Source organism: Dromiciops gliroides, chromosome 2, assembly GCF_019393635.1.
Source record: "Dromiciops gliroides isolate mDroGli1 chromosome 2, mDroGli1.pri, whole genome shotgun sequence".
Classification (NCBI taxonomy): domain Eukaryota; kingdom Metazoa; phylum Chordata; class Mammalia; order Microbiotheria; family Microbiotheriidae; genus Dromiciops; species Dromiciops gliroides.
This window is the reverse complement of record NC_057862.1, coordinates 88000433-88019252: the sequence shown is the minus strand read 5'-3', so window position 1 is coordinate 88019252 and position 18820 is coordinate 88000433. Positions and strand designations below refer to the sequence as shown.

Below are 18820 nucleotides of genomic sequence, written 5' to 3'. Positions count from 1 at the left end.
ATTTTGTCAAGTATCAGCCAGGAAGTCAGAGAACCAGTAACTAGCTTATTTCCTTGGATAAGCTATTAACCTTCAGCTACATTTGTACTAAATGATGTCTAAGTTCCTTCTACTGCTAAATTCAATTAATGCATGATTTTAAGTTTAATTTGGAAATACATCTTCTTGTTGTTCAGTCATTTCAATCGTGTCTGATACTGGAGTAGTTGTTATTTCCTTCTCTATCTCATTTTGCAGATGAGGAAACTGAGGCAAACAGGGACTTGCTTAGGGTCATACAGCTAGTAAGTGTCTGAGGCCAAATTTGAACACAGGTCTTCCTCTGCTAGAACCAGAACACTGATCTACTGCATTTCCCAGGACAGCAAAATATCAGCTACTCTTAAGGACTTGGTTGTTGTTATTATTATTTTGCATCAGAAACACTACATTTAATAAGATTTTGACAAAAATTATCCTTGAGATATTTTAGAATTATCCTTTCTGTGAACTTTAAAAAAATAGCATTTTTTGTTTTTACATCACTCTTATTTCCCAACATATGCCTCTCTTCCCCTCATCTAGAGAGAATTATTCCTAAAAGGAAAACAATAACAAAAACCAAAACTCTAGTTCTAGAAATATATACTATAGATCTTTATTATAGTACACCTGCTTCCTTAAACACATATCTTCTTTGGTTTACCATTTTTGTGAGGGTATGTCATCATCAACCTTTAAAACACTATAAAGTTCCAAAAGCTATTTATATTCATTATCTTATCCAATACTCACAACAGTACTGTAAGGTATTATTATTATTATTATTATTATTATTATTATTATTATTATTACCATTTAACAGTTGAGGAAACTGAATTCCAAAGATGTTAAGTGATTTGCCCATGGACGCATAGCTATTGAGTGTCAGAGTCAGGATTAGTTGTTCCTGTTCCAAGTCCAGGGCTCTTTCAATGAAAGAAAACTGCCCTAAGTGCAGAGAGACTCAGCAGTAAGAGGCTGATTGATTGCCAGGTGGTGGTAGTTTTTTTCTTTCTTCTTTTTGTAATAGCAGCTGCCTACTATGGCATGGAAGGATTGCAATCTACCTCTGGAGGAAATCTCAAAATTGATGAAGCTAGATTTGGGGGGGACTGTTGAAATAGGCCACTTACATAGCAAATATTCTAATCCATACATATGGAAGTTGATGTCATTATAATCTGGAATAGCTACGTGGTTGAATCTCCCTCTGATACATAAGCAGTTCGCCAATTTCAATCTTGGCAAATGAAATCAACCTCGATTTGGGGCTACAAGAGAACATTGTTTTTCTAGTAGGGGAAATAGAAATTACTATTTTTCTGTGCTGTTGGGACTCACAAATGCTGCTGTATTTTTATGGGCAGACTCATTGTGGGTGGAACACAGAGATTCCTGGTCTTGAAATACTTTTTTTTTTTTGAGCACAAGGCCATTGAATACTGAAAAACAGCTCATTAAAAAAGCTACCATCTACTTCTTCTAATTAACTTGCTCTCTGCTTCCCGGAGATTTCGCTGGAATGTGCAGGAGTTTATGCTTGGAAACAAAGAGTGAACTGAAAGAAGTCGATGCAGTGCTAATCATTGATAGCAGTGAAGTGTTTTAACCAGGAAGTTGGAGTAAACAGGCAGCAGGAACAATAACTCCTGTCCTCCTGGCCCTTGGCTGGATTCTGTGCAGGTACTGTGATGAATGGCCACCTCCAGAGCAAGTGGTACAGTCTAGGCAGCTGCAGGAGCACAGATCTCATTGGAATTCAACAGAGAAACGAAAGGGCACCCGGCCCATCCTGCCACTTGAGTTGTCAAGAAAGAGCCAGGGTCTTTTGTGCCCCGATAACCACATGCTGCCAACCCAGAGAAAGACAGAAGCAAGTGTGATAGGATACACTTTGTTTGCTTGTGCTTCTGCAGGTGTGGAGCTGAATAAAAGCATCTAAGAACTGAGATAAGTCCAGCAAACTGGTAACCGGGACAGCAGTTTTAGTTGTAGATTTCCAGTATTGAGGAAATCTAAAGAGATGCGAATGCTGTAGAAGGCGCACAGTGAAGGAAGTGGTTGGAGGGGTATTTTCTTCAGTCGAGATGGCTTTCGATTCCTGGCATGTCTGGTCTCCTGTGGAGTGGGCACGTTGGATGTGGATGGCTGTAAGAAGCAGTGGCGATTACAGTTTCTTAGTCCTGCAGGGAATCTCAGGAAGGAGGCAAGTTGGTGCTTTCAATCAGATCACTGTTTTAATCTGTGGTCACTGTGTGCTTCAGGTCTGTAAGAATGAGGGTTTGACTTAGGGACAGGCATAAAGAGTGACCCCACAGCAGGGCTATTGAGTCTATATGTGTAAAACCTGTTTTCTCTTTGGGTCTCAATGTTGTAACTACTTTATATTTTTTTCCTACAGGTAAAAAAAAAAGTTTTTAAAAAAAATTTTCCATTGCCTCGATAAAATTCATAGAATTGCATGATAGGTCTGGACAGGATCTTAGAAACCATCTAATTCAACGTCATTATTTACAGATGAGGAAACTGAGGTGAAGGGAAATGAAGTGATTTTCCCAAAGTCACATAGTTATTAGAGGTGGGATTTGAATCTAGTTTCTCTGACTCCAGAGTAGTCTTTTTCCATCATACCCTGCCCAAAGTACAACACATAGAATACAACAAGTATTTATTAAGCATCTATTGAATGCACTTGTGCCAAGTTCTGTGTAAATGCAAAATTTAACTCAAACTTGTTTCTTACCCTCAAGGAGTTTATAATCTGCAATGTCTGGTCCATAGGCATTCTGTGTGATCTATAGGCTGGTCTCTTTTAGCATTGATATATGTTTATAAAACGACACCGTCCCTCCTTTTATTTCTGGTATGAATTAGGTATTCACTTGTGCAGCAAAAAAAGTGCCATCTCTTCATTGGTGTTTACCTTTTCCCATTCTGAAGTATTGTTTTTTTTTTAATTTTTAATGGTTGTAACTAGAAAATACTTTAGAAGGAGGAGGTGAGCAGAGAACTCCCTTGCCCTGCTAAATTTAGGTCAAGAAACTAAAGTATACTTACTGAATTCATTATTTTCCATTAGAATTTGGGCATATGGATTCTGCTTTAAACACATTAATTTCTCCATCTCAGCCCTTTCTCCTGTGTTGCTCTGACTGGTTAATCATGGCAATTTTGGTGAGCACAGAATTTTGACAGCTTAAGAGCAGAAATCTAAAGAATCAGAACTTTTTTAGTATTAGCATTAGAATCAGGTATTTAATTTAAGCCAAATAACAAATATTGATTGAGTATCACATGCTTAAGGTGTTGTAAGGTTATGTAAAGAAATATAAAAGGCTATTCCTGTCTTCAGGAAGAATTTCAGTCTTACAGGGGAGACAAGGCATAGAAGATAATACTTCAAGGACCTATAACTTTGTTAAATGTGGGTCAAAACAGATCATAGTTTTCAGTCTTAAAGAGAGCCTGCCTAAGGCCCAGAGAAGGGATATAACTTGATCATAATCCCATAGTGACTCAGTCTATCAAAAGCAGGGATTGAACTCAGTTCTTCTTGCCTCTGGATCATCATTCTGCCTATTATTCCATATTGTCTTACAAATATGTGACAAGTACCAAATGAATGATAACAGACAAAAAGTGTTTTGGATTCATGGAAGAGTCAGATTACTGTGAGCAACAGTGGGTTTGTGATGGAAGGTACCAGAAGACTTAGAGTCAGTAGCTGCCCTTTTTCCTATTGCTTGTGAGTTCTTGGTCATTTCACATCTCTGGGCCTCAGTTTCCTTATCTGTAAAAGGGAGGGAGTCATTTAACACCCATTGTCCTGCAAAAAATAAATAAATTTAAAAAGATAGAAATGCTTTGGGAGTGGGGTTCATTCTCATCTGTTAGGACAGGATATTCACCATAGTAGAGGCATTGAACCAGAATGGGGGGGGGGGCTTTGTCCAACATTGGGAATTGCACTAGGGAGGGATTGTGCATAAAGTACTTTTTGTACTCTATTCTCTTTTAACCAAGGGCAGCGCTCAATGTTCTTCCATAAAATAGTACCCCTTTTCATTTCAAAGTGTAGATATATTGGACATAAACTTGCAGTGGTTTTGTGTTTGAGTGGAAACCTATTTATAATATAGGACATCTTAGTCTTACATTATGCTTACGCCCTAGAAGAAATGCTCCCCAGAACACACACAGAGACACACAAGCCCAAATCCTCTTATTCTTTCTGTGTCTATTTCCATTCCTCTATTCCAAGAAATGTTCCTAAAGTTCATTTAAAAATACTTCATTGTATTTGTTTTCCATGCAAAGCTGGAAACACACATCTCAAGTCAAATTGAGTTTAAAGTGAGTGTTCATTGAGGAAGAGGGCCATATAAAATTTGAAATAATGATATTTTCCATTAAGAAGCATGCTGCAAGGTAAGTTTTTTAATTTTTATCCTGTATCCATCCTGATTGGAAACTAAGAAACTTATCCGAGGATCAAGCACTCAAGCAACAGACATTTATTAAGCTCCAATTATTTATCAGGTTCTGAGCTAGATACTGGGAGTATAGAAGAAAAAAAATGAGACCATCCCTTTCCTCAAAGCTCTTACATTTTTTTTAGTCAGATAACCTCCTGATTGATCTCCCTGCCTCACCTTGTCTCTCCCCATTGCAATCTGTCATGATTTTCTTAAAGCACAGTTATGACTTTGACCCTGCCTCTTCACCATGCTCATCTACCTTCCCTCACACTCAATAAATTCTAGTGATTGCTATTCATCTCTAAGATCAAATATCAACTCCTTTGTTTGGCATGAAAAGCCCTTCACAACCTGGCTCTAACTTGTCTTTTCAGAGGCTTTATATTCACATTTCTCCCCTTCATACACACTGATCCACCTAAACTGGATTTCTCACTGTTCTTCCTATGTCACCCTCCATGTTTCTTCTCTGGGCCATTACACTGGATGTCTCACAATGCCCCACATTCTCACCTCCTCTTCTTAGAATGGTTAATTTTCCTCAGGTCTCAGCTGAAATGCCACCTTGTACATGAAACTTTTCCTGATTCCCCCAACCTTTCCCTCCACACACCTTGTAATAGCAGCTAGTGCCTTTCCCCACCTCAATTTTTTGTGTCTCTTTTTAAAATATACCTGTACATATTACACTCATACACACACACAATTGTAAGCTTCTTTTTCTGACTTCTCATCCTGTTTAGTCCTTTTTTTTCAGTCATGTCTGATTCTTCTTGACCCCATTTGGGATTTTCATAGAAAAGATATTGGAGTGGTTTGCCTTTTGCTTTTCTAGCTCATTTTACAGATGAAGAAACTGAGATTGACAGGGTTAAGCGATTTGCCAAGGGTCACATAGCTAGTAAGTAAGTGTCTGAGGCCAGATTTGAACTCGGGAAGATGAGCCTTCCTGACTCCAGGTCAGGCACTCTATCCACTGTGCCATCTAGCTGCCCCTGTGGAACATGGTAGGTGTTTAATAAATGCTTATTAATTGATGGTTTTCATTGGAAAGCTTCATTGTTTACCATAGTTGCTGTAAAACTCTCCCATCTAAACTAATTACAAAAAATAACTCGTTTTCTCTCTTTTGGCCAGGAGTTCTGACTCTGAAGAAGCATTTGAGACTCCGGAATCAACAACTCCTGTCAAAGCCCCGCCAGCCCCACCACCTCCACCTCCAGAAATCATCACAGAACAAGAAATCAGACCACAGCCACCCCCAGAAGACCCAGGTAGTGAAAGGAATGAATGTTTGGGATCACTCAGGAGGGAGGGCCTTTAGAGAGTCAGCCCCGTGCTTACTACTTCCAAAAAGAAAGGATTCCAATATTACACTTGGGGACTTGGCTAGAATTGAACACTAAACCCCAGGAGTCCATTTATATCCTTAAGAGGGAACCAAATGTAATCTGAGCTCTTTTTTGCAACCTGGACCATGAAATCAGCCTTTTTTTGTTTAGGGATACATGTGAGGAGAGTTTGAGCTTCATGCATTTTTAATACAATTAAATGCACTGCAAGTTAAAACACTGAATTATTTTATTCAAAACATTGACTTTACACATTTGTAGAGGCCTTAAAAAATTCTAGTGAAATCACCCATTGAACTGCAGTCTATGGGAGAGAAGGGGATTTGGAGATAGAGAAGGTAAGAGAGGGCCAAAAAGGGCTCAGAAAGAACATTGAAAGGAGTAATATCCCAATGTTGTCTTTAAAACCTTCATTTCCCGACTAACCCCCTCTTTTCTGTTATGTTTCTGATAGCCCCTCTCATTCTTTCTCACTCGCTCTCTTCTCACGTTGTGTTAAAATTTGGCCACAGATGCGCTCATTCCAGATGTTGATGTCCTGAACATCCATCCCATGACCTGCTGCTAGTTGTCTGAAATACATATCCTTGCATCTGAATTTCTCTTTGCAAGCAGAAATTTTGACATATATCTAGCATACTCAGAAGACTGTTTATTTGGGGAAATTGAAGGAGGAAGGAAGTGCCAGAAGTGAGCACATCATACTGACGTTGAACTCCAGAATAAAACTGAATTTTCACCTGGGTGTTGATTTTGCAAAAGGGATGAAGTGTCATTTTGCATCTGTTAAGTCTGAATAAGCCATTGTTTTAAAAGCAATGGATACCAGGCAGTGCTTTGTTCTTGAGCAAATATATTTCTCTGGGCTCCTGCTTAAGGGGGAAAAAATCAAGGAAAACCCACTGCCTTTGCTAGTGTCAAAAAATGCTTCAAGGAGTGTTACAAGTTGACAAATGGCAATTTTAATACTCTTGCCAGCAGGTTCTCTTCAGTGGTTTCAATCAATCAACAGCAGTATCTAGATACACTTAGCAAATTTGAGACCTTGTTCTCAAAAAGAGGGTAATTTCTTTTTATTTATTTGATTGTGAAGTGGAAAGGAAATCTATAGGGATTCTTTTATTTCCCTGGATTTTTTAAAAAACAGATCTACTTTTGTTACTTTCCATCAACAATAAAAATCATGAGGAAAAAGCTGAATGGCCCTTAATTTAATGTGAATTTTTAAAAAAACTGTAGAAAATTAAAATATGTTTTCATACCCATCCTCCTACAAGATAATAAACAGGTCAGAGACATTAATAATATCTCCTACAATTTGTTCACCTACATCAGAGAAGGCTATTTCTGCTTCTCCTACCAGAAGTTGGTACCTCACAGAAACCAGATCAGAGAATGGATAGGAAAAACATAATAACAATTTATTTTGTCCCAAGAAGAAAGAACCATGATCATGTGGAGAGCCTTCACAAAAGGGCTTGGGGACTTCCTCTTCTGAGAGTGTATAAGGTTTTTTTGGTCCATGGGTTACATAGTGTTATCAGTTTCAATAGTATGATAAATTCAACCCAGAAGCAAAAGCAGTTTAACAATTTCAGTTATAACAAGTATGGAGGAAATATAGAAACATCATGATAAGATTACAGGATTCAAAAAAAAGGGTTTGGCAAGGATGAGGACACCCAGATGTTCCCATAAGATAGGGACTTACTATCCTAAAGGAAAAGAAGTTACCAGGTGTAGGGTCTTTTATCTGCTAGCTATCTGAGTTCAGGTTGGAGTTCAGTTGAAGGACATTTTGCTCCTATTAACCCAGGGTTTCATAAAAAATACTTTTAGATAATAAGGCACCTCCATCAAATCCAGGTGAACCATATATTCATATTAACAAAACCATTCAATACTTAACTTTTCATAGAAAACTACTGTGTGCCAAGCATTTTGTAGTCTGTAGATCAAAGGTGGAATTAAAATGAAAGTATTACTTTTTTGAGTTTACAAATTTTGCTCATGAAAATGCATGGTATAATTCAGAAAAGGATTAGAAGGAAGACTAGCCTATCAAGAATCTCATAGGTTTCATTTCAGCAGAAAAATGTAAGTCCCACAGAAATATACATGTGTACATGAATGTAAAGTTTCTAGTCAAATATCAAAGCCACATTTGGTAGAAGATTTCGAGAATTGCAGAGCTAGAGACTTAGTAGAATGTCAGAGATCATCTGATACAACCCCTTAATTTGCAGACGAGGAAACAAAGGGCAAAGGGAGTGAAAGGCCTTGGTCCAAGATCACTTGGGATACGGGCAGAGTTGTGATCAAAACCCAGCTGGTCCAACTCTCAAGTGCTCAGTTCCAGTCTCACTATTTGTCTTTTTTTGAGGCAGCTAGGTAGCACAGTCCATAGAGTGCTAGACCTGGAGTCAAAAAAAAAAAAAAAGATCTGAGTTCAAATCCTGCATGAGGATTTGATCAAATGTGGAAACTGAGGCCTAGGCAAGTGATGTGCTTTGATACAAGGAGTTAGTGGCAGAGGAGGAGATAAAAACCAGATGCCTTTCCACTTTGAAGTACAGACAGTTATCTGTTAGAAAAATTGTCTTTTTTGTGATATGGAATACTTGATGTAGAACTGGGACCCCAAAATGAGTTATTACAAAGCATAGCTTTCTATTGGGCTGGTTTGCTAAAGAAAAGGAAGCGCTCTTAATGGAGAACTATGTCAATTAAGGGTCAGGAAAGGAAAATCTTATAATTTACTTTTTTAAACTATCAGAGTCACTGCTGAATCTTACTGAAAGAGCAGCTTTACACAAAGGCAGAGGTCTCTACCCAGAAAACATAAGTTTTCTATCAAAGGTCTATCAATCACTTTTTTTTTTTTAGTGAGGCAATTGGGGTTAAGTGACTTGCCCAGGGTCACACAGAAACAATCACCTTTAATACAAGTTTAGCCAACGTGCAGTATTTGCATCCCCTGGGATCATTTCTATGATCCAGAAAACTCAGGGTTCATTCGTCATTAATTGGCTGACCTTGGCTAGTCATAATCTGTCTCAGGGTCTTGATTTCTTCATCTGTAAAATGAAAGGATTGTATCAGATGATCCTAAAGGTTGGTTCTAGGTCCAAAAGCCTTTGAATCTCTGCAGTCAATTCTTTGATACAATCACTATAGAACAGAGCCATTTTTGTATCCTGGCTGCTGAAGCCTATGGTCCCCTTCTCAGAAGCCTGCTTGTTTCCTACATTCATAATGGAAAGAAATGATAAAAATAAAGATGCATTTTTTCACATCCAGGTTTACAGAACCCCCTGAAATCTTTCTATGAACTCCTTGGGGATCCATATATCCCAGGTTAAGAATCCCTGCTATTCAAAGTGAATAACACATTGTCCCTAGATTCAGAAGGACCTGACTTCAAATCTGGCCTCAGACACTTGACACTTACTAGCTGTGTGATCCTGGGCAAGTCACTTAACCCTCATTGCCCCACAAAAAAAAAAGAAACAAAGAAACAAAGAAACAAAGAAAGAATCCCTGCTATTAAAAAAGGACAGGGGCATGTAACAAGCTCAGTTAGGAGTTGACTAAATAAATGATAATAATACATATTCCTTACATCTGTATGATGCTTTACAATTTTATGGGTGCTTCTGCAGACATTACTTTATTTCAAAATGATAATAGCCTGGGACATCGGTAATATTATATACCACTCTGCAGACGAAGGAAACTGAGCCTCTAAGAGATGACATGACTTCTCCAAGGCCACACAATTATTAAATGGTAGGCTAGGACTTACAGTTAGGTTTCCCATCTTGTAGTCCCTGGCTTTTCTCTCTAGACCAGGCTACTAAGCCATCTCAGTGTGGCCAGATTAGAGTTCAAGGTATTCCCAAAAGCCAGTGACTTTGACCTTGACCCAAAACAGTGGCTAGTGAAGTAGAAGAGTTGCAAGGTGAGGGGCAAGCATGTTGTCATAAGTGAAAAGATAACCTGGGCTAAGGCAGAGGATGATTTATTCAGACGGTCTCATTCTGCCATATGATGTCATTCTTGGCCCAGCAGACCCCCACTGTGAGATAAGCCTTCTTAATCTTGTTGCATTCAGATTGTCTCATAACTGTCAGACTGTTAACCTCATCCATGCCAGGACCCTGCCAACCACAAGTGCTCGCTAAACTTGAAATGTGAAGAGAGAGAAAGCCTGTGACTCAGATTAGGGAATAAAGATAATAGGAAATTCCATTCCTAAACAGGCTTAACATGTATCAATAGACATCCCTTTTGTTTCTTCTTAGAAAGAGTAACTATTCTTTTAGTAGTTAAAGTTGGAAGCCTTAGGGCTGATCAGATCCTAGGACCCTAGAATGAAAGGTTTAGGAATGATATGGCAATCCCAGCCCCTCCCTCCCTCTCCCTCTCTCTCTCTTTCTCATCTCCGTTCCCCACCCTTACACCTATCCACTTGGGTCTGATTCCTTCAGCACTTCAAAAGATACTTTCAACAATTGAGGGGTGACAGTTTTAGTTGATAGTCTTTATGAGTTTCTGTGTGCCGAAACTCATCACCTGGTTGCCAAACCTTCCAATGATGAACAATGAGGGACTGGCTTCCTTATGGCTGATATTAGATTTCACAATCCATCATAGTGATGGTTTTTAACACTAGGCATTCTATTAGGTCACCTCAATTGCTGTAGTGAAGTCATCCTTCTTGAGTTCTTCTTGAGGGGAGTTCTTACCCTTAGTCATGTTTATCTTACTTAGATAATTAGCAGAAAGAGCAATAAACATCCAGTAGCCATGTATGACTGTGGCAGTTGGACTACAAGGAGAGCTGAGAGCCACAGAATAGACACTTCTAAATTGTGGTGCTGCAGAAGACTTTTGAGAGTCCATGGACAGGAAGGAAACCAAATCAGCCAATACTTAAAGAAATTAACTCTGCCTATTCACTGGAAGGTTAAATAATGAAGCAGAAGCTTAAATGTTTTGGCCACATAATGAGAAGATGGGACCCATTGGAAAAGACCCTGATGTTGGGAAAGATTGAAGGCAAAAGGAAAAGGGGATGGCAGAGGATGAGATGGAGAGATAGTGTCATGGAATCAATGAACATGAGCTTGGACTGACTTTGAGAGATAGGAGAGGGCAGCTAGGTGGTGCAGTGGATAAAGCACTGGCCCTGGATTCAGGAGCACCTCAGTTCAAATTCCGGCCTCAGACACTTGACACTAGCTGTGTGACCTTGGGCAAGTCACTTAACCCTCATTGCTGAGAGAGAGAAAGAGAGAGAGAGAGAGAGAGAGAGGAGAGGATAGAAGGGTCTGCCACTCTGTGGTCCATGGGGTCATAAAGAGTTGGCCACGACTGAATCACGACGACGACATACTCATGGCCATGCCCATCTTACATATATTTCAGAGTCAGTGTTTCAGTAGGAATGGGGAAAGGCTAAGGGCCAAAGGCTCCCCATATTTTAAAATGAAATTGCTGAATTGGGTGCTCAAGGACTTAACTCCTTCCCTTTGGAGAGAATGAGGTTTATTCCTTGACTTTATCTATAAGCCTTGGCCATCTCTCACACATCATAAAAACCTCCTCTACAGTCGTATGATGTGGGTTAATCATTAAAAAACATTGACTCCAAAGCCTATTTTACTGCTCCCTTTTGCCTCTGTGGGGGTTTTTGAGGTTTATATCTTCCTGAAGCCTCGTCCTCACCAGCCTATGAAAAATAATGGCCCAATAGGGCACCAACAATATTCCCAATGGCTTTCAGGGTTCTTTTAATGTCCCTGTAATCTAATTGATTTATAAGAGTGTGCTCAATTCTTAGCCTGACCGAGGAGTGCAAAATCCAGAGTTCCTTTTCACTGATAGTGCAGGCAAGTCCATTTCCATACACACAGCTGTTCTCTGACATCTTCTTCCAAAGCACTGGGGTCTTTAATGGGTTAGGAGGAGATGACAAAGCACAGTACACACCATACCATCCATCAGTATCCCTGAAGGAGAAGAGGGGAGGTTAGGTACCCCTGGGGGCTCTTGCTGAAAGGTTGGGCAGTTTCTGTCAGGGAGGGAGAAAAGGAGAGGAAGGCTAATTATGGGGATTGAAGAATTCACATTTTATGACCTTGTTAATATGTATGCGTGGACTAGATGACATCCTTACACTATTGTAATTTACTGTCTTAAAACCAAACTTCAAAGAGCACCCACCATAAAGCACAGTTCTCTTTCCTTTACCCACTTGGGGAGGCTTTTTCATTATCAATGCTTTTTACTTACCACCATTATAAATCTGAGGCTACTTCATTTCTGGAGTCAAGCCAGCACCAGACATAGTCATAACCATTCCAGTAGTTTGTTCTTCACAAAGGTTATTCTGACCCCAGAGCAGGTGGGAGCAGTGGATGGAAGATGCAAGGAGGCACATTTAAGTTGGATGGAAAAGCATTTTCTCCCCTCTAACAATTAGAACCAAAGCAGAATCAGCTGCTTCAGGACAGAGTGGGTTCTCCTTCACTGGAGGTCAAAGGGTGAAACTCCAGTTGGTGGGCATGTTGTTTAATGAGGATATTGTTGGGGTTTGGACTGAGGTAGATGGCCACAGTGGTCCTTTCCATCCCTGTAATTCTGGTTAGACTGTGTTGCTAATTGGGGGAGTAGATAGACCTCTGGACTTGGAGTTCAGAAGACCTGAATCCAAATTCTGCCATGGCCGCTAATTAGTGAACTGGGCAAGTTAGTTCACTCCTGTCTGACTCAATTTCCTCATCTGTAAAGTGGGGCTAATAACGATAATAACACCTGTCTTCTAGTATCGAGAGGACTAAACGACAAGTTTTGTAAAATGCTTCGCAAACCTTAAAAGTGCTATCTAAAAAGGTCATTGTTGTTAAAATTTTTATGATTATTTGCCATGGAACTCTTCCTTTCTGTCTTATTATTTGATTCTTTGATAGATTCATAGTCTCATGCTCATGGATACTCCCTTCATGCATGCTGATTGCAGCCCATTTCATATCTGCTGTTTCACCTGTGACCTCCCATCAATTCTCTATAAAGGGCCTACCCCATTCTGTTGGGAGCCTTCCTCCGTGCCTTTAACCATTTCACAGATACCAGAACAGACTTCTAGTCATCCATCAGTTATCTCCTTCCCTACATGACTAGCCTTCCGATCTCCAAATGTTTATTTCCCTGGGGATCTCTAACTGTCACTTCTGGATAAGTCATCATTGGTCATATTGCTGCTGTTGAGTTGGCATGAAACCCATTAAACTCAGAAATTACCCCCCCCCAATTACCCACTGTGCTCTCATCTTCATGCTATCAAAACCTGTTCTAAGAAATGAGCTGAACCTTACTTAAGATGTAAATGATTGATAACAGCTTATAATGTTATGGGTGGAGGGAAACCTGCCATCTAACTAGAATAGAACCTTCTGCCAAAGTGGGAGTTCTTTGGGTAGTATTTCAGGCATTTCCGAGTAGAGGTGGAGGAATGTTCTTTGTAGGCCATTACCTGCCCCCCCATTCCTGTGGGTTCCCAAGTGTACCTCTTTCCCCACCCCCACATACTCCCTCTGCCCTTCTGCTTTGCGGGGTTTGGCTTCCTCGTTTCCACTGACTCGTGAGACCAGGTGCATTTGGGGATACATGCATGTCTGGAAGATTGATGGCCCTGCTCGCCCCAGTCTGCCGTTAGTGAACCAGTTGTTCCCTTCCTAGCTCTAACATTCTGTAGTCTTCCAGTCCTAAGGAAAGACGTTACTCAGCAGGAAGGCAGCTAGAGGGGAAACAGAGAGACAGCAGAGTGATATTAAGAGGAAGCAGAGTATTATTGAGCCGTCTTTGCCCCAGCTGTCCTCTGTGCCCAGGAGGCCAGATAACCCGAGACACCTGTCACTAAGACTCAGGGAATACAAGCTGACAGTATTCATTCATTGCCCTAAGTGTGATTATGATTATCAATAACCCGAAGCTGTGCAGATGGAATTTCTGGGGGATGTTGGACAGGAATGCAAAAGCAATACCAGCACGGTGGCTACCTCCATTTTACCTTAGAAACAGCTAGCATTTACATAGCGCTTTAAAGTTTGTGAAGCTTATTACAGATAGCTTTTCATGTGATCTTTACAGCAGACTTGTGAGGGAGATGCTAGTATCATTATGCCCATTTCACAGAGGAAGAAACTGAGTGTCAGGGAGGTTAATTGACTTGCTTAGGATCACACAGCTAGTAAGTGTCTAAGGTAGCATTTGAACACAGATATATTCTGGATTCCAAGAATTCTAATGTATCACCTAGCTGCACCATGGCTTCAGAGCATATAATGAGGATATTCTCTCTTCTGGCTTTCCCTGATAAGTTCTGCATGTCCCTCTAGTTGTAGAAACCTCTCTCTTATAACCACAAGCCTTCAGGTTTGTGGCAGTCATTTGCGGCCATTCGGGACACCTCTCTTACACGAGGACCAGCCTTTGTCCCCTAAGAAGCTTGTTACTTATGGAAGGGTTCTTGGCCATCCTTGGCTTATGATTTCTTCTTATTGAGATTCTATAAAGAGAGAAAACCAGACACAGGCCACCAGCCCCCCTCCCATTCCCACTCCTGGGATCCCCTTTCTTAAATGTATAAAAATTGAATAACTTACAGGAAGGAATAAAAATAATTACAATTGGCCTTTATGTAGCACTTTGATTTATGGACTACTTTTTCTATGTTATTTCATGGGAACCTCACAATTACCCTGAGAGGTTCCCGTGTACCAGTGTACATGTTACAGAGAGCAAGAACATCTATTTCATTTTTTAAAAATCTCTTTTTGCTGTTGTTCAGTCATTTCAGTCCTCTGATTCTTCGTGACCCCATTTGGGGTGTACATGGCAAAGATACTAGAATGGTTTGCTATTTCCTTCTCCAGTTCCTTTTACAGATGAAGAAACTGAGGCAAACACGGTTAAGTGACTTGCCCAGGGTCACATAGCTACTAAGTGTCTGAGGCCAGATTTGAATTCATGAAAATGAGTCTTCTTGATTCCAGGCCCAAGGCTCTATGCACTATGGTGCCACCTAGCAGCCCAGGGCATCTAGGTATTATCACCTAGAAATAGTGGAAAGAGTGCTGACCTGCATTTGAATCCTAGCCCTGCAGCTTCCTCTCAGGATAACGTAAGCCAAGTCCTGTAAATTTTCTGGCCCTCTCTTTCCTAATCTTTAAAAGGAAGGCATTGAATTGGATGACCGTAAGCTTCCTTTCTAGCTCCAGATTCTATGATCCTGCAAACTTCATTATAACAATTTTTGAGGCAGCTTGGTGGCATAGTGGTTAGAATTAGCATTCTAACTGTGACTTGGAGTCACAGACACCCGAGTTCAAATATGACTTCAGACTTGTACTAGCTCCGTGACCCTGGGTAAGTCACTTAACCCTGTTTGCTTCAGTTTCTTCATCTGCAAAATGTAGATAGTAATAGCACCTACCTCTCAGTGTCAGGATGAATGAGATATTTACAAAGAACCTTGAGAACCTTAAAGTATTATATAAATGCTATTTTTATTATAATTATTATTCCAAATAATAGTAATAATGAGTCAAAATTCTACAGAGTTGGTTTTTTTTTTCATTCCAAAATTATGTTCAAGGGTCTTCTTTGCCCCATTGTAAATATATGAAAATTTTAAAAATCTTTTAAATATTTAAGAAAATCTTTTGAAGATATTTTTAAGATGTTAGAAATCTCCTTGGCATCAATATTAGTGGTAAAAACATGATTGGGACTGAATAAGCTGGTGAGCTAGAGTATGATATTAGTAGATTCTGAATCATTCAAACAGAAAAAAAGTAAACACTGAATAATGTTTTATTTAGAGTTAATTCAGCTAAATAATTTGGAGGTTTTTCTAATATGTACTCACATTTAAATAACTGCAGTAGGAGATTATTCACACAGTTAGAAAATGGGACTTTCTTTTTTGAATATTAGAGCATTCATTTTAGAAATAGAATATTATTGAAGAATTTCCTTATATACTTTTAACTTGTTCTGGGAGATATTAATTTTGTTTATTTTTAGATTATTTATCATAAGCTTTATTAAATATTAACTAGTTAACAGCAAATGTTTACATTTCAGTCACATCTTAATTTTCATCAGGATTATTTCTTCATTGCCCTTTACTTTCTCCCATAAAGAGCCATTGTTAAAGTGTTCTCTCTTCTGGTTCTGCTTTCTTCACTTTGCAAAAAGTCTTTAAAACATAAAGATCTTTTGAGATATCTTTCTATCTCTCATACTTGTCAGTCTTAGTTTTATTATTGTCTGTATTCCATTTCATCAAAGTATCACAACACATGCAGCCATTTCCCCATTGTTGGACAACAGGTCACTTCCAGTTTTATCTATGTATCCATCCATCCATCCATCCATCCATCCATCCATCCATCTATCCATCTATCCATCTATCTATCCAGCCATCTATCTATCTGTTGTTCACTTATTCCAACCTGACTCTGACCCCATTTGAGGTTTTCTTGGTAGAGACACTTGAGTGGTTTGCCATTCCCTTCTCCAGCTCATTTTACAGAGGAGGAAACTGAGGCAAACAGGGTTAAGTGACTTTCTCAGAGTCATGCAGCTAGTAAGTGTCTGAGACTAGATTTGAATTCAGGAAGATGAGTCCTCCTGACTCCTGACCTGGTGCTATATCTACTGTGCCACCTAACTGCCCCCTTTATTTATTTAGTAATTACAAATGTTGTTATGAATATATTTGAACAGACAGCCCTTTTTTCCCCTTTTGTTAACATATTTAACGTATGTTCCCAGTAATAGAATTATTGGGGGTGCCTGCGGTGTCCTAGAATTTGAGAGCTAGAAAGAGTCCAGCCCTCTCACTTTACAGATGGGGAAACCGAACTGCAGAGAAAATACGTGGCTCGCTTGGGGTCACTGAACTTCTCAGTGGCCGACCCGGCACCAGGGCTTAGATCTCTTGACTTCAAGACTATTATTTTTTCAACAACACCATGATTTGAGCACATGTGAGCACTATATTTTGGGTGAATGAAATATTGTGGCCATGTAGAAGTCAGTTGTCAATAGAAGTGATTTTATGTGATATGTGTGTAGTAGATCCCTCCTCTGACTCCTCCTGTAAATGATCTCATTGTGGGAAAGGTGAGCAGCTCAGCACTGTCAAGAACTCTAACAAGAATCAAAGAAGGGTAATGGATATTGCCTTTGGAGAAAAGGAAAAAAATCAACCAAATTACATCAATTACACCTTGTTAGGATTCAGTAGAGTAGAAATTGGGGCTTATCTTTCTTCCTTTTCCCAGGATTCCTACAGGTTTTCCAAATGTTTGAAATTAACCACACACTTTCCTTCAAGTCAAAAGTATTTATTTTCCCATACTTCCCACTTCCATATAGAGGGGTGGAGTGCAAATTCAGGCATATTTCTTTCTTTTTCATTTTTGGACATGGCTAATATGGGAATTTGTTTTTGCTTAACTATACAATATTTGTAATAGGTTTTGTTTTTCAATGGGAAAAGGAGAAAGTAAGAGGAAAAAAATTCAGGACTGAAAATAAAATTGAATAAAAAACATTTTTTTCTGGCAGCAGAAAATCTCTAACTAATCTTTCAAAATGTGAGCTACATATACTGGCTCATTCATCAGGTTTAGCTAGTAATCCATATCTAGAGCAGGAGCCATTTATGACAAAAGATACACCACAGAATGTCAACTCCTTGAAAGTAGCCATCTGTGTGTGTGTGTGTGTGTGTGTGTGTGTGTATGTGTGTGTGTGTGTAAACTCAGAGTCTAGCATAGTACCTGGCACATAATTGGTACTTTATTTTATGTGGGGTGGGGGTGGGGGTGAAACTACAACATTCCTTCATTCCTTCATTCAACAAGTATTTGTCAAGTATCTACAAAGCCACTGTGCTGATACAAAGACATGAAATATATATATATATGTGGGTGTCTGTTGAGGGTACTGATGAGAAATTGGAGATCAAACTCTGACACTCTTGCTTAGAAGGACACTTAGAATGCCACAGTTTAAATTTCCATTTCTATAGGGATATCTTTTTATAGGGGAAGCTAGGTGTCATAATGGATACAATTTCTAAGAAGTTAAGAAGACCAGAGTTCTAATTCTGCCTCAAACACTTTCACTAGGTATATGACCCTGGGCAAGTAACTTAACTTTCTCTACCTCAATTTCCTTAATATTAGTAACACCTAAGTCACTGGGCCCATTGTCATGAGAATCAAATGGGTGAACATATATAAAGCACTTTGCAAACCTTAACGTCCTATGTAATTGCTAGTTATTCTTACGTTTCATTTAAACAAACTATTAATAGGTCATTATCACACCAAAATGAAGCATTTAGAGTGACATCCTCCGAGCCTTGCTAGTCACACATTTAAAATGTGTTTGGTAGTAGATGATGATTTAATTAGTGGATGTCAGGTCCAGACAAGAAAATCATGGCAAGCTGCTGAGCAGCATTTTGTTCTCGGGGATGAAAGTGCACAGATGGTTAAGTGTAATATCTGCTGAGCATGGTGTGATTCAGAGGTCTGCTACTGCTGCTTCACTTTCAGAGAGGCCCTAGATGCTCCCCTCTTATCTCTTCACCTATCTGGCTTAATGGACTAAAATCCTCAATCATTTCCTACCTTCTTCTCTTTTTTTTTTTTTTGGCAGGGCAATGAGGGTTAAGTGACTTGCCCAGGGTCACATAGCTAGTAAGTATCAAGTGTCTGAGGTCAGATTTGAACTCAGGTCCTCCTGAGTCCAGGGCTGGTGCTTTATCCACTGTGCCACCTAGCTGCCCCCATTTCCTACCTTTTTCAACAGACATTTATTAAGCACTTTGCTAGACACTTGGAGCAATTTTATTTCAAAAAACATTTATTAAGTGCCTACTGT

At 39.5% G+C, this 18820-nt stretch overlaps 1 protein-coding gene across 6 annotated transcripts in view; it reads left to right on the top strand.

Moving 5' to 3' along the window:
- The window catches only part of TACC2 (transforming acidic coiled-coil containing protein 2), a 306574-nt gene that overhangs the window by 226802 nt on the left and 60952 nt on the right, over positions 1 to 18820 (top strand). For all 6 annotated transcript variants that reach the window (XM_043983128.1, XM_043983126.1, XM_043983127.1 and 3 more), the window contains exon 9: positions 5637 to 5773. In XM_043983128.1, the coding sequence (XP_043839063.1) occupies positions 5637 to 5773 (137 nt within the window). The remainder of the gene's footprint in view (positions 1 to 5636; positions 5774 to 18820) is intronic.